This window comes from Anser cygnoides, chromosome 1 (genome assembly GCF_040182565.1).
Source record: "Anser cygnoides isolate HZ-2024a breed goose chromosome 1, Taihu_goose_T2T_genome, whole genome shotgun sequence".
NCBI lineage: Eukaryota > Metazoa > Chordata > Aves > Anseriformes > Anatidae > Anser > Anser cygnoides.
The window spans coordinates 137,163,033-137,180,231 of NC_089873.1; the positions used below are offsets into that span (position 1 = coordinate 137,163,033).

The following is a 17,199-nucleotide window of genomic DNA, read 5'->3' on the forward strand; positions in this document are numbered from 1 at the left end:
ATAATTCAAAAGATGGTCAGAGAATTTGAGTTACGTGAAGCATTTCATGACACAGTCATTTACTATTGTCCAAAAATTGTAGCTTTTGTAAATTACCTTTTCCTTGGGAATGAAGATGGGGGAGTTGCAGGTCACAATCAATATTCCTTGGAACATCTTGCATATATTAAGCTGTTATTACCAATAGAATCCAGCTTTTATAACGAATCATAATCATTTATATACGAGACTAATTCATTCAGTAGAAAAAAAAAATATTAATACAATTCCCTTTGAACCTGTCAGAACCATCTGTAACACTCCCAAAGTCTTGCCACAGATCTACATTGGCTTCCATGGGCAACAGCTGCTCCAATGAAATGCAATGTTGTTCTAACCCATTCTGTTATAACCAATAAAGCTAAGAAAACTTTTTTTTTTCCATCAAGATCAGAAGGTGTCCTCTGAATAGCACACATCATGAATGATTCATCAGCAGAAAATCATGCACCCTAAACAGAAGAAGGATGACAGCAACTTTATGGTTTACCATGTATTTTATGTTTTCTTTTTTGTTGACCAGAAAAACAAGCTATAATTATAGACTATATTCCAAAACTCTATTCAAAAAGAAAAAGAAAAATATAAACAAAAGAAAAACCCTTTCTAAGATTTATGAAGGCTGGAATAAGTAAGATACTGAAGGAAAGGATCAACCCAGAACAACTGCAGACTTTAAAAAACAAAACAAACAAAAAAAAAAGGAATGAAAAAAAATCATTTTTGTCAACCAAGAAGAACCACAAGACACAATGCTCTAAAACACACAAGTGATCTTGGCCGGACCACTTGGACATGTACATCTTTATGCTAATGAGTGTATGGGTGTAAAAATATGGATGGACAAAATCTAAGTGAGAAGTACTGGGATTGGAAAAAATCAGCTGACAAAGATTTTGTAATTAAATATCAGTGTGCCCTGCTCTAAGATCTCAAACTGACTTTCTACATTAATTTCCTATATTAATTAAATTAAATGTTGATATGAAAGCTTTGATTCAAAGCCAGGACAAGGTGACGTTGACCAGGACAAGATAATTTAATTGTCTTGCCTGTCATGCATGAATTCAAGAAGAATTTGGACAACACTCTCAAAAATATGGTTTGTTTTTTGGGTGGTCCTGTGTGAGGCCAGGAGCTGGACTTGATCATCCTTGTGGGTCCCTTCCAGATCAGGATGAACTAGCTATTTGGAAGATAAGGAGAACAGACAATTAGAAATGATAGTAGCAACTCAGACATACACTTTACAATGAGATTTTCAGGACTGGGAGGAGCAAGCACTTAGTTTCTTTTCTCCCACTAAAGAGACATCCAGGACAGCACCTGGATGATTACTTGTTCCATTTAGGTTAGTCAGTGAATAAGTATATGCCATATCAATCTGCTACATCTTGTAACGTTTTGCTCTATGTGATATGTGTTCATTAGTAAGAATTCTAGTGCCATTGCTTCTATTTTTGATGGTCATCATAATCCTACAAAATAACCATTGTGACAATCTCTACATAGATTCTGCTTTTAAAAGTCAGGTTACTGACTTTTGCCTTCTGTCTAGAATGCCTTTCTCAAGTTCTTAATTACTTTGCCCAGTTACTGTGCACACAGTGAAATGCCTTTGTTTATGCCTTTCAGTCAGTACGTGCACCAATTATGCATCTCGGACACTATACTGAATATCTTCATAGAATGGCTCAAGTTGGAAAGGACCTTTAAGACCATCTAGTTCCAACCCCTCTGCCATAGGCAAGGATGCCACCCACTAGATCAGGTTGCTCAGGACCTCATCCAACCTGGCCTTGAACACCTCCAGGGATGGGCCATCCACAACATTTCTGTGCAACCTGTTCCAGTGCCTCACCATCCTCTAAAAGAAAAATTCCTCTGGACCTGTTCTAACAGATCCACATCCTTCTTGTGCTGGGGGCCCCAGACCTGAACACAGTACTCCAGGTGAGGCCTCACAAGGGCAGAGCAGAGGGGCACAATCACCTCCCTCGACCTGCTGGCCACTCCTCCATCGATGCAGCCCAAAATGCAGCTGGCCTTCTGGGGTGCAAGCGCACACTGCTGGCTCATGTCGAGCTTTTCATTCATCAGAACTCCCAAGTCCTTCTCTGCAGGAATTCTCTCAATTTCTTCTCCCACTCATGTCTAGGATTGCCCCAGCCCCGGTGCAGCACCTCATTAGGTTCACATTGGCCCAATTCTCAAGCTTTTCTAGGTCCCTTTGGCTGGCATCCTTTCCTTCTATTTTACTAACTGTACCACTCAGCTTGGTGTCATCTGCAAACTTGCTGAGGGTGGACTCGATCCTACTATGTCATTGATTAAGATATTAAACAGTACCAGTCCCAATGATTCAACTCTTCTCATTGTGAATTATGTTTCATGTAGCTGATGTGAGACCACAAATATCCTGTTGTGATTCATCTAGGCTCAACTCTGTTTCAATTATCCCAGCCGTCCATAACCTGATTGTAAGCAGTTAATCACATGTGCTTCTCAGCCCTCTGTCAGAGAGTATCTTACATTAACTTTTCTAACACAATTGGATCAGAGTTGCTGAGTTTCAGGGAAACAGTTCCTGCTTTCCCTACATGCAAAACTAACACACCACTTTGAAAGTGAGCTTTAACTTCACAATAGCATTTGGCTTAAATGAGGAAGGAAAAGAAATAGTGCACTTGCAAGTATAGTCTTTACACGTTCATGGTGTACCTTCATCAACTGAAGGTTAAACATGATATTGGTAATATTTAGCATACAGGAATAACAGAAGGACAACATCATCGAAAAACAGGCTGTTCCTGACTCACAAGACCTTTTGAACTCTAGTAAGAAGATAAAAACACCTGCATGACAAATGGACTCCCAGCTGAGCTAAAATCTTCACTGAAGCTCATTCTATTTCTATCTTTCTACATTAAATACTTCACTATCTTCAGCTATTCCTCTTCATCTTGTGGGATTTCCCTGTGTAAGACCATTCCTGCTCTTCTTAAACATTGGTACATGGACGTATAACTTTCAGAAGGTTCAGAACTGAAACTGACAAACCTAGGTTTTGCATAAGTTGTATATTCAGAAAATTAATTGTATCTCTGTGAACTCAGTAGAGCTACATGGGAATACATGTAAGTTGCCAAGTTACTACCAGACAGATCAAAGCCCAGGACTGTAATAAAATTATTATAGTGTATGCGGACTTGGAACTCTTCAGAAGAGCACTTCAGTGACATGGCGCAGATATCCGTGCTTATACAGTCAAATATAGTCAGGCTCAGTGTGTATATTCTTGTGTGTATATATATATATATATGTATATATATAAAAGGAAGGAAGGGGGGAATATTATCACTTGTGCTTTAGAGGGGAAACATTTTTGAATGTATCTGTAAACATTCAGGCTCTCAAGTTTTTTGTACTTTTGCTTAGATAGGTGAACACTGCATTTAGCAGCATTTTTGAATTTTCGCATAATTTATTTACTTATATTTGCAACCTGACTGCTTTTCAAATTTTAATTTAAATACTACAGGCTGATATAGCTAGAATATATTTATATTCTGTGGAAAAAATGTAAAAAGACTGTCAGAATTATATAACAATCTCGGAAGTTTTGGTCTTGTATCTGTATTAAACAAGAAAAGCCTTGCAAGATTGAAACTGAAAATTTCATTTCCAAGTGAGCCTCCAAACTCAGAAAGTACATGTTTAAGGCTGTTAGCTTAGAACTGTAAGCAGAAAAATTTAGATGCTGGTGATGTTTCTTAATTTTCCAGTTCCTGAGCACAAACATTCCAGTGTGCGGGTTCAGAATGATTCCTTTTGTACATAGTTAATAAAAAATGAAGTTATTTATTTATTTATATATTTTAAATATTGTCATATAAAAATGGTTATTTCTTTAAGGAGTTACATGTGTCAAAGTTTCGCAAGAACCAGAGACAGCATAGCTCATCAGCAAAGCATTATGCCTAAACTAGTGAACCTCATTTAGTATGCCAAACAGCAGATTAGCAGAAAGCTAAAGGACTTTTTCAGCCAGCACACTACATCTTTTTGTGAGCAGCAGTGCTGCCTGAGAGCACACTGGATCTTCTGAACTGCGTGTGTTTACCTCTTGCTGAAATCTCACCCTGCAGGACCTTAGATCAACCTTGCATTTTGGAGGAATTGCTCTCACATGTGCTGGCTATTACACAGGTATTCTGTTGTGCTTCACCAGCCCAAGTCGTTCTAATTCACAGATTACTCCCAATTCTTGTACCTCATACATATAATCCACTGATATCTTATTTTTAAAATGCTATTCTTTTAAAATGCAACTTCTTTCTTTTAATGTAGCAAGTATAATGATACCAGTTCAGAAAAAAAAAATGCATATCCATGGCAAAAATCTGTGGCAAATCCAATGGCCAATAGTCTGCCCAAAATAAGAATTATGTCAATGTTAATTTTGTTTTTATGTTATATAATGTAAAGAACACACTTAGGTCAGCAAATTTAGTTTTAAGAATCTATTAGCTCTGGGCTGAAGAATGCTTTTCAACCAATGCTCGAGAATTTAGGGTTGGGTTTTTCTTACGTATAAAAGGTTCTCAGAAAGTATCACAATTAATAATATAATTTTATCATGTTTCATATAATAAGTACATTATAATTATATAATAAGAATAACAAGACTTGTTGTCACTAAATGTCTGAGTATTATCTCTCAGATATTTAATCAACCTAAAAAAAATGGTTTATTGTATGCATTACCTACTGAATCATGAAGATTAGCTCTTAATTGACTTGCCTACAGAAAGCGCAAAGATTAAAAAATAAAAATAAAAATAAATGAAATACATTTTGAATTTAATTTAATAAAATATTTTATATAAATGTTAAATGTCTGTATTAATATATTGTGGCCCTTTTTTTAAGTGATTCAACTGTTTTTCAACTGCTTCTTTCACAGTGAATTTGACTATAAGTCTATCATGAAGAACCACAAAAAGAATACTTCATATCTAGTCAGTGGTGCATGATTTTTTTGATTATGTGTATCTATTTTGTTGACATAAGTGATTGTCCTGGTTTTGGCTAGGATAGAGTTAATTTTCATCCTAGTAGCTAGTATGGTGCTGTGTTTTGGATTTAGGGCGAGAAAAATGTTGATAACACACTGATGTTGTAATTGTTGCAGAGCAGTGCTTACACTAAGCCAAGGACTTTTCAGCTTCTCGCTCTGTCCTGCCAGTGGGCAGGCTGGGAGTGCAGTGGGAGCTGGGAGGGGATAGACCCAGGACAGCTGACCCAAAATGTCCGAAGGGGTATTCCATACCATCTGACGTCATGCTGAGCAATTAATATAGGGTGGCCGGCCCGGGTGGGGGGACCAGCTGATCGGGGATAGGCTAGGCGTCGGTCAGCAGGTGGTGAGCGATTGCATTGTGCATCACTTGTTTTGTACACATTAGTAGTAGTAGTACTATTATCATTATTATTATTTCCCTTTCTTTTCTGTCCTAATAAACTGTCTTTATCTCAACCTGCAATCTTTCACTTTTTTTCCCCAAATTGTCTCCCCAACCCACTGAGGGGAGTGGGGAGTGGTGGAGGCAGAGTGAACAGCTGCGTGGTGCTTAGCTGCCAGCTAGGTTAAACCACAACAGGCATACAGATGAACAGGAGTGACAGTAGCTAGGTCTTAATCCAGCTGTATTTTGAGGTCAGAAGGACAATAGGAGCTGGGCAACTGACCCTATTAGCTGAACTATATTGATCTTCTGCTGGCCAAAATATGATTCTGTTTATACAGAATGCTCATATAGAATTTGTATACAGCTCTTTATTCCAGCTAGCTGAAGCATATCTATACAGCTCTGAATATAACAGTTAAATAAAAATGTAGTCACCTCATGTTGAAGTGCACTCTCATGTATAATACGACAATTATTAAAGAGCTCTGAGGTGAAAGTCTGGAATTCAAAAACCATTTATCTAGCTGAAACTAAGAGATATTAACACTGACCAAGTTTTGTTAAAATGCCTATGCATTAATGCAAAATTTAAGTTTTAATTTATGATTTAATCGTAGTTATGATTTCTTTTAAAATAATGCTGCTATATTTTAGGTGTTTGAGATTTTCACTTTAAGTTGAAATGTTATATATCAATCTGAACAATGTTCTGTTCAAGCAAAGATTGAACAGTTTACGAGTTCCATATCCTGCAGTAATCTCTCAGAAGAAGGCACTTAAACTCCTTTTAAAGGACACAGAAGTCAATAGAGTCTTTAAAAAGTCAATGAATTTTGGATCATGGCATACAAATAAAATTTTTATCAGCTTAGTCACAACAGCTCTTTCCATTGACTAAGAATTCTCCTTGGTATTCTTCCATGTGAACTGTGACCAAGTTTAAAATTTCCACTGTGTCTTTTGCATGTGAAATAAATCATAACTGAGACTGTCAGGCCACAGTTTTTAAAGAGTCTAAAGGACTGAATAGTATTATGTATCTGTATCCTGCATCAAGCTTACTGTATTGCACAAAGTCTCAGGCATAGAAAATGTTTAGCTTTTTAGCTTTATATAGAATTTTCTGAGTTAGTCTAGCAAAACTGCTCTCATAAAAGTCTGGTATTTTACTAATTTTCAAATTATGCCACAGAGAAATTATATTATACTCTTTCTATCCTCATGCTCTTTGCCTTCAGGAAAGTTGATTTTTGTCAGAGGAATTAATTTATGTTACTGAAAATCTATGAAAAACTATACAAATCTGTCTAATTTACAAAGTCTTGAAAAACAGTATTTCCTGTGCTTGATAAAGGTTTGCCTAATCTCATTTATACATTTGAGAGTGTTCATCTGCACTTTGCAAGTTTCACCTATGGCTTTTTGTGCTCTGGTCTTAAAGATTTGGAATCCAACAGCAGACAAAGCAACTAAAAGTAACGTTCCTACCATGTTTTCATAGCAGGCATCATTCTATCACCAGCATATGAGGAAGAGGCTATTGGTTTTAATAACAAGATGACAATGTCAGAAACCAAAGAATAAAGCAACAGAAAAGCAGATATAGAAGTTTCATAGTGTGAAAATATAAAAGAGGTTGCTGAAATGCTGAGTAGTTGGAAAATAGCTTAATTGAGTGTAGTGGGTTTATGTGGCAAGGTTGTGGTAGCAGGGGGCCATAGGAGTGGTTTCTGTGAGAAGAATCTAGAAGCTGCCCCATGTTAGATAAGGGTCCCGCTGCTGGCCAGAGCCAGGCCAATAAGCGATGTTCTTTGCGCCTCTGTGAGAGCATATTTAAGAAAAGGAAAAAAAAAAAAAAAATAAACTGCTGCTGAACAGCAGCTGGGAGAGAGAGAGCAGTGAGGAACAGCCTTGCAGGCACCAAGGTCAGTGAAGAAGGAGGGGGAGAGGTACTCCAGGAGCTGGAGCAGAAGTCCCCTGTGGCTTGTAGTGAGGACCATGGTGAAGCAGGCTGTCCCCCTGCAGCCCAGGGAGTACCACGGTGGAGGAGGGTTCCACATCGCAGCCCGTGGAGAAGACCACGGTGGAGCAGGAGGACCTGCACTGACAGAGGCTGCGGCCCGTGGAGAGCCCCCGCAGGAGCAGGCCCCGGGCTGGAGCTGCAGCCCGTGGAGAGGAGCCCACGCAGGAGCAGGGGGTCTGGGGGGAGCTGCCGCCCACCCGTGGGGGACCCGTGCTGGAGCAGTTTGCTTCTGGGGGAGGGATGGACCCCGTGGTACGGAGCCGTGTGGGAGCAGTTCCTGAAGAGCTGCTGCCTGTGGGCAGCCCCCGCAGGCTCAGTTCGGGCAGGACGGCATCCCGTGGGAGGGACCCCGCGTGGAGCAGCGGCAGAGAGTGACTGTGAAGGAGCGACAGAGACGAAGTGTTAGGGACTGACCACAGCCTCCATTCCCTGTTCCCCTGCGCTGCTTGGGGGGAGGAGGTGGAAGAGGGTGGATGGGGGGAAGGCGTTTTCGATTTCTTTCTTTTGTTTCTCACTTCTTTAGCTTGTTAGTAATAAGCAATAAATCTTACTATTTCCCTACTCTGAGTGTGTTTTGCCCATCACAATAATTGCTGAGCAATCTCCCCGTCCTTATCTCAACCCTCGAGCCCTTTGCATCGCATTTTCTCCCCCTTTCCTCTTTGAGGAGGGGGAGTGAGAGAGCAGCCATGGTGGAACTCAGCTGCCCACCTGAGTAAAACCACCACACTGTGACAGGTTTCCATGGTTTTCCTGAGGAAATATCATAAAGACTCCTAAGCGATTAGGAGAGACTGAATGAAAATAGACGAAAGCTAGGGTAATTTGAAAGAGGATAGATTTAGAGATAGTGAAGAACAAAGAGCAAAGATGGCAGGAGAACTGGCAATAACAGAAGACAGGATTTAGCAGAAGACTTGTGAAAAACTAAAGAAATGTTGATAGATTGAAGAGGAATATAGAAATTAGTTTAAAACTAGAAGGCAGTGAGAAAAAAATATATATTTGGAATTAATGTCAGATGGAACACCAGGAGAGAGAAAATTGATTTCTGTAGGAATAAGACTGGGAAAATGGGAATAACATCAGAAGCGGAGACTGGGTTAGGAATGAGTCAGTTTTGGGAAATTAGGACATGTAGGACAAAGAACCAAGGACCAGGATAACTGCAAGAAACAGAAAGCAAGACTGATCATATGACAATAGTGATGTTGGAAGTTATAACGGTATTTGATGAGGTTCATACCAGATACTGAAGTTACAACCACACAGACTTTCGGAAGGAACAAAAGGAATCATCTATGGAGCAAAAAGTATATGGAAATTTCCAACAAGTGTATCATGTGATGGTATGACATGACTTCATGAGTCCAGAACTGAATTAAATTAATTGATAGAGTTTCTCTGTAACATTATATAGGTTTGAATTAAACATTTAATAGGTTTAAAGACTGAAGTGACTACATTGACTAGATGATTGATATCATTTGCTTGAACATTGATGCCTAGTGGCATCTGCAGCATGATACTGTATCCACAATGAGCTGTTAGAAACCAGTGTGAGACCTGCTCTCACTCTGAAACAGCAGTTGAAGACCAGCAAAGATATGCCAGAGCCTGTTAAATGGAACCTGTCATCAATATTTTATTTTGTACTCTATTGGACACCCAGTTTTTCTAAGGCAAGAAGTTAGTGCGCAAGGTTAATTAAAATTAATTTATATTTTGAAAACAGAACTGTATACTGCTCTATCATTTTGTAATAAAAACTAATTCTGTTGAATATTTAGTTGTACTAGTTGTGGGCACTAAAGGAAAAGGTATTAAGCAAAGGGTTAATTTTATACAGTTAACATGTTTTAATGGTCATCAGTAACTTATACCTGAGAATACACATGGAGTGATTAGGAAGAACCAGGAATGTGAACATCTGCTCATTAGTGAGCACTGTTCTTTCTGGGCCATGCATAAGGCAGATTGTGTGTAAATGCGATTATGCCATTAAGATAGGGATGCAGTAAAGAGACCTAAATGCAGACTGCACAGACAACTTGCTTTCTGGCATTTATTATTTCTGAGCTTCTTCTGTTTTATAATTTTGTGAAAAGTAATGGGTTCTGATTTTTCCATAATTATTTTATATAATTGTATGTACATTAAGCTTCCTTCAATGACTACAATAAGAAAAGTAACAGGAATTCATCTTCAACCAAAATGGAATAGAGAACAGCACTATGTGAAATTCATCTAATAAAGGTGGCTACTTATATAACAAAGAAATATACTGTACTCCTATGTCACAACAGATTGAGCTTGGGTTAGCCATTTCTTACCAAATCAGCAGAAGAATCTTGTTTATTTTTATTTTCAATTGATAAAATATAGAAATATAGTTATAGGCCTTAAGAACTATTACAAATAAATAAATAAATGGAAAAAAAAAAAAAGGACATAAAGGCAGAGGATTCAAAAGGTAGCTCTCTGCCAAAAAGAAGTAAGGAACAAGGAACAGTGAACACATACTCCATCTAAACAGATGCTTCAAGACCATCAAGCAGAAAGAGATGTGCATTGACTGCTACAATACATAAACTTAAGAAAGAGAAGTGCTGTAGCTATATCCTGTCAAATGTGGCATAACAATACTGGTTTAACCAAACAAACAAGCAAAGGCTCCTCTCTCATTTGAAAATGTGAAGATACTTCAAAAATTAAACTATTAAAGATAATATACATTTATTTTTTTTCAGTTGACTTTGATGAGGATCTGGCTGACAACGATTTTTGCAGTTGTATGAAGGCTAAGGTGAGCAAGTAAAGAATGTGGTTAAAGTTTTCAAGTGGTAATAATGGTAAGTGAACACAGGTTTACAGAATTATTTCTGAGGCTCAGGAGTTCACAAAGATGAAAAAGTCAAGGAAATATGAAGCAGAGTTAATTTACGTAAAGAAATTCTCATCCTTTTTATTCCAGGCTTTGGTTGAACTTATATCAGGCTGCAGAAGAACCCAGGAAACAAAATGTGTCATCAGTTTCCCACTGCTTGTTGGAATCATGATTAAATGTTGGCATCATGGCATCATCATTTTGCAGAAGCTAGATTTTAAATGAGCTTAGCAGGTCAAACATTCTTCTCAGGGAAAGACATGGCTCACTTGGTAAGCGGGTACAAGAAAATTATATTTGTTCTAATACAGGAAAAAAAGTCATACATCTTCAGTCAAAATTACAGTGTGCTTAGAGGAGATCATCTGGGGAGCAGTGACTCTGAACAGGGCATGATGGATAATTCCTCACACAAGCATGAGCACGAGAGAGTAGTGAAAAATTGAGGCTACCTACTCTGAGTTTGTGATGATACCGCCAACACAATGGAAAATCTGAGCCTTTGTCTTATTTTAACACTTTTAGAAAATTGTGTTCACCTGGGGAGAAATCAAAAGAGATGGAAGAAACTACTGTTGGAGAGTACAGCTCATGGAGAAAAATTGTTGTCGACGGAGGGAAGACACAAACGCTCAATATGAGTGTTAGGTATGCTTCAGCTTTAATGGATAGCTCAATTGTCTTTTATCGTGTACAGGATAATTAGCTCATACATATTGCAAAAGCCAAGCTCCTTATTGGTAAGCGTCATCTACTGCCCTATCTGTTAGTTCCGCATTCTTCTATCCGCTAGTTCCCCTTTCTAATCTAACTATAACTCCCAGGGCAGTATGCCCTCTACTATCATTGTTTCTAATTGCCTGGGATTTCTCACAAGAGTTCCCAGACAAGCCTTGCGTACGTGCCTTTGCTCTTGTTTCCCTAGACTAGCTGGGTGCGGTAATCCGCCATTTCCTTATCTTGCAGCTGCATGATATCAATGTGATTACGCGCAGCGAGCCAGTCCTCAACAATTCCCCCGTTTTTATTTTGAACCAAAAGCTTTCTATAGATTTTTCTATCAATCACCGCACACACTGCAATAAGCAAGGTACAATAAGCAACAGGGTCAAAAATCTCATGCAGAACTACGATTGTAAAGTAGTGTGCCTACTAGAATCTACATCAGTCAACAAGCCACTAAGCGCTAGGAATGTTGCTTCGCAGCGATACTGCTTCTTACTCGCACAGCACAATCACACAATCACACAATCACGCAGAGAGGCCTCTTGCACTTCTCATTCATACCACGAGACAATATCACTTAAAATAATTTGTGTGCAGCTTCAGGAGGTCCTTGTCTGCTCCCGTGGTGAGCGGCTGAGAGTGGAGACCCCTCCGAGGAAAAAATGCTCGGGGTGCACCTAGGGGCGTCCGTTCCACAGTCGATCCCACAGCCGAGCAGAGCGGCTCCTGGCGCAAGGAAGGATGCTATTATAGTTTGTATAATGACAGCAAAGAGATGCATTGCAATAAGGAGCATGTGTGGCAGCTCAATCTGCGTGAGTCCTTGTGCTAGGTGGATCAGAAGCACTAGATGCAAAGTCAGAATCAGCATTTCGTTCTCTGGATCCATTTTCCTGGAGTGCAGGCTTCACGCATCGGCTAGGCACCCACACTGGACCTGAGGGAGTAGAGACACAAACATAACCTCTACCTATATATATGATATCCACGGGTCCCAACCATTGGCCCGTTTTCATATCCCGGTACCGTACTTGCAATTTCGGTTTATTATGTCTATCACCTGCAGGATAATGTCTTTTCGCGGGGGGTTCGTCAATCTCACCAAACACACACAGATAGTTAAGAACAAACAAAACTTTCGCCAGTCTCTCTCTGATGTCCATAATGTCCTTAAATTTATCAATATATTGCTTGAGTGTTTGATTTGCCCTTTCTACAATCGCTTGCCCCGTCGGCGAGTGTGGAATGCCTGTAATATGTCTGATACCCCATTGATCCATAAAGGTCTTCATGCCTTTACTTACATACGCTGGCCCATTATCTGTCTTAACTATTTCGGGCACCCCCATAACTGCAAAGCAGCATGTAAGATGTCGTCGGACATCCCGTGCTCTTTCTCCGGACTGTGGTGTTGCCCAGATCATATGGCTATATGTGTCAATCGTAACATGAACATATTTTAACCTCCCAAGACTGTTTACATGAGTTACGTCCATCTGCCAAACCTCATTGACCTTCAGGCCTCGCGGGTTCACTCCCACTCCTATTCCTAGTCCCATATTATGGTGACTACAAATAGGACAGGCTTTCACAATCGCCTGAGCATCTGTTCTAGAAATACGGTATGCCTGAACGAGTCCTTTAGCATTCTGGTGGAACGTAGCGTGGGCTTCTCTAGCTTTGCAGAACTGAGATAAAGGTGCCTCTCCGGCAATGCCCGCCACCAATCGATCAGCTCGGGCATTGCCTTCCCCTAGGCCTCCTTCCCACTGATGGCTCCTAATATGGATGACTGCATAGGCCTCTGTCCTCTGATTTATGGCTTGTCGGAGACTTATCAATAATTCCGCCAAGCGTTTATTCTTTATGTCCCGCAGACTCGCATCTTCAATGCGACTAACAATTCCCACAACATATAGTGAGTCTGAGACAACATTCAGCGGGGCATCTTTCCATTTTAAAAATGCCCAGACAACAGCATAAAGTTCCAAGGTCTGTAAAGAGTCTCCTGGTATAGCTTGTAGAGTCTGTTGGTGCCATTCAGTCCCTTCTTTCCAGGTAATTGCTGCTGTACGTGACCGTTTCCCAGCATCCGTAAAAACCGTAACAGCGTTGGGCAAAGGTTCAGTCGATCTCTTTGGTGTGACAAGCCAACGCTGGTTCTGCATCCATGCCAAAGTTGCTGATGGAAGGGGCTTCGCCACAATCTCGGTTCCATCTTGCAGTAACGCGGCCTGGAGCTCTGGCGAATTTCGCAAATACCATTCTAAATCGCCTTGCCTAATTGGAACCCAAATTGTATTAGGCGGGGTACCGTCTATCTGTAACACCCGTTCGCGCCCCTTTTTTATAAGCTCCGCGAGCGAAAAAACTCTTTCTTGTATTGTTCTTCTTGGCTGCAGTGGTGGTGCCAACCATTCCAGGACTTTTATTTCCGGCCCCTTTTCCCCCGTTTTTAATTTTTGCTGGGTGATAGCTCCCATTAAATATTGGGAGCCACATAGTATTGTAAGATCGAGCGGCAGCCCTTCTGTCCGGCGCTGGACTGTGTGTGATGCAATCATGGAGGCAACTTGTTGAATTGTGGCTTGCTGTTCTGGTGTTACCGAGACAGGTGCTGCTGGATCCGTGCCTTTCAGCATAGGGCGCAGCACATTCAGCAATTCGTTTGGAATTCCCACAACTGGTCGTACCCACTGAATGTCTCCTAACAGTTTTTGGGCATCATTAAGGGTTTTGATGTCCATTTGTATAGATATTTTTTGTGGTTGGATGCAGGCGTCAGTAATGTGCCACCCAAGGTATTTCCAAGGGCTAGTTTCCTGTATTTTTTCTGATGCAATGATCAAGCCTGCTTCATTTAAATGTTCCCTTAACAGATCTTTCTGCTGCGATGTAAAAGGGGTTGGTTGTGCCATCAGGATGTCGTCCATATAATGATAAACTATCACCTTAGGCCATTGTTGCCGTAGTTGCTGGAGCGCCGCGTCCACATATATCTGGCATAGCGTGGGCGAGTTCTTCATTCCCTGCGGCAGCACTGTCCACTCGAATCGCTGATCAGGCCCTTCCCTATTGATGGCGGGGAGGGTAAATGCGAATCTTTGGGTGTCGTGGGGGTGCAGCTTAATTGTGAAAAAACAATCTTTCAAGTCTATAATTAGCAGAGCCCACCCCTCAGGTATCATGGATGGGTTAGGCAGACCAGGCTGCAAGGCCCCCATGTCATACATCTGTTTGTTGACGGCTCGGAGATCATGTAACAGCCTATACTTCCCCGACTTCTTCTTTATTATAAAAATAGGGGTGTTCCATGGGCTAACAGATAGTCTTAAGTGTCCTTGAGAGTACTGTTCCTTTACCAGGGCATGTGCCTGGACTAGACTTTCCCTTTTTAGTGGCCATTGCTCAACCCATACAGGTTGTTCCATCTTCCACCTGATGGGGATTGGGAAAGTCCAAGCAATGGCCGTATTTATAAAGGGTAGCCGTCCGATGTCAGCACCATTCCCATCTGCGCCAGTATATCTCGACCGATCAGTGCGTGCACCCCATCGGGGAGTGGTAAGACGGATACGGTGCAGGTAACTAATTTTTCACCTATGGTGATCCGCAACAGCGGCGAGCGCTTCGCAAAAGTCATGCCGCCAACTCCACTGATGGTAGTGTTTGTGTCTCTGGCCGGCCAATGTGGCGGCCATTGTTGTGTACTTATAATGGAAACATCGGCTCCGGTATCCAATAGTGCCTCAACTCTTATGGTCTCGTCCCCATATGCCACGTCAACCGTTTTCCGGGGCCTCTGTTTCAACCCTATTGTTAACATTGCCATTCCTCCTGTTGATCCAAATGCTCTCGATCGTCGCGGTTGACTATGCAGCGGGGGAACCTTTTCTGTCAAGTGTGGCAGAGGCACCAATTGAGCCAATCGGGTTCCCTTTGGTATATGCAAAGGAGGGAACATGGCCGATACCATAATTAGTATTTCCCCGGTAAAGTCTTTGTCAATAAGGCCCGTTAACACCAAAGCCCCATTCAACGTTGCTGATGATCGTCCAATCAAAAGTGCGCCAACAGGTTGATTATCGATTTTTACAGGTCCCATGACACCTGTTTTCACCGTAACAGGTTTGCTGTCCATTAGAGTCACATTCACTGCGGTTGCCAAATCCAACCCGAGGCTCCCTCCGGTGGCTGGCTGGAGGTAAAGGGGTTTGTCTTGGCCGGACTCCCCGTCGTTGTTGTCGCCGTTGAGGGGAAAGCCGCTTTTTGTGTCGTCGCGGGGCGGCGGTTCCCGCTGGCCCTCCCGTTTCCCTGGGCCTTCCTCCGGCAGACGGTCTCGTTGTGCGAGTTGGATTGGCAATGAGGGCACCACACGTTCGCTGTCCCGCACTGCCTCTTCATATGGCCCACGATACCGCATCGATAGCAACGTAGTGCAGGTCTCCCTGATGAGCGAGGACCTTTCCCACTTTGCAGGGGGGCAAGGGCGGCAAATACTTGCGACTGACTAGCTTGCAATCCCTGGCTGATACTCTCTCCTACCTTGCGGATGGCATCGACCAAAAGGGCCTGTGAACCTATTGGTATTTGCGATAATCTATCAAGAGCCTCTTCTATAGTCCAAGTACTGGGCAGCGTATTTAGTACGTTTCGAGAAGTTTGATTACAATTTTGAAGGGCACATTGTTTAAGAATAGGGCCCTTGAGATATTCGGGTAACCCAGCTACCTGTATAGCTGCGGCAACCCTATCAATAAAGGTTCCAAACGCTTCATCTCGCCCTTGCTTGATGGACATATAGGAGGGCATTCTTCCAGGCTCTCTAATTTGGTCCAGTGCCATCCTAGCTAGTGTCATGGCAGCTTTTGCCTTATCCGGCCCCATTAGAGCCTGGGCCTCCAAGCGATTGTATGCACCGACCCCCAAGAGCTCATCCAGCGTGACCCCGTGTAGTGGATCTCCGGGCTGGCGCTGCACCGCAACTGCCTCCTGACAAACTGACTGCCAGTGGGCATTAAACAGCAGAATCTGATGCTGCGTCAGTATTAGCTTCATAATATTACGAATATCGCCGGGGAGCAACACATTAGTGGACCACAGATAGTCTAACATCTGTTTTGTTGGCTCCCCACGTATTCCTGACTCATTTACCGTGGCACGCAATTGGGTCAGAATTTTCCAATCCAGATTCGTCATAGTAACAGTTGTCTGGCCCTGGGCGTTGGGCGGAGAGTACACTACGGGGAAGGCGCCTACAAGCTCTGTCGCCGCCCCCACATCGCCTTCACGCAACGCCTCCCCTGCAATCTTCGCCCAAAGTCCTGCCCTCTCCGACCCTCCTGACTCGATCCTCATATCTTCTAAGAATGGATTCTTATTTCTCCCTTCCCCTGTCGCCTCTTCCTCGGGAGTTTCCGGGGGTAGAGGAGGCGCACTGGGTTGTGCTCCCTCCTCCCCTCCCCCGGGGGCTTTCATAGTGAATTGCCGGACTGATGGAGGGAGGGGGTACGGATTGGTCTCTTCATCTGCCCTCATCGTTTTGCCCAGCCGCTGTGTCGCAGCGGCTGCCACTTTCTGCTCTACCCGATATATCGTTAAAGCGTTCGTGACGGCCCGCCAAGGCTTTGCCAATTTCTTAGCCGTCTTATTCTCACTAATCATTTCCTCAAACAATATATCGCCAAACTTACGCCACTCATCCTCCTCAAACAAATTATCAGAGTTAGTAAAACAGCCCTTCGCTACCCCGTAGGCCACTAACCCCGGTAATTCTTTATGACAATCTATATCTGGTGTCTTACGCTTTTCTAAAAAGCACTTAAGTAAATCTATTGCCGCTTGTTTCTCCATGCTTACTCACGGTGCCGTTGCCCCCGTACAAAGCTTCCGTTCGCGGCGTTCCGGCGGGACCCGCTATGGGTTCGTCCCGGGCGCTCTTCCCGAGTCGCCTTCTGCTCGCCCCAATCTTATGTTCCGCGGATTCCGGGTTACGTAGTCAGAACCGGCTTTCCCCTTGTACTCCGTCGCCTAATACCGGCTTACTCGTTCAG

The 17,199-nt window shown here is 42.3% G+C and overlaps 1 protein-coding gene across 1 annotated transcript; it reads right to left on the bottom strand.

The window, feature by feature from the left end:
* Positions 1-15,298: 15,298 nt before the first annotated feature.
* Positions 15,299-16,999, bottom strand: LOC136789617 (endogenous retrovirus group K member 6 Gag polyprotein-like). Its single transcript, XM_066989854.1, has one exon. It carries the CDS (start codon positions 16,997-16,999, stop codon positions 15,299-15,301), a length of 1,701 nt encoding a protein of 566 aa, XP_066845955.1.
* Between the last annotated feature and the right edge of the window lie 200 nt (positions 17,000-17,199).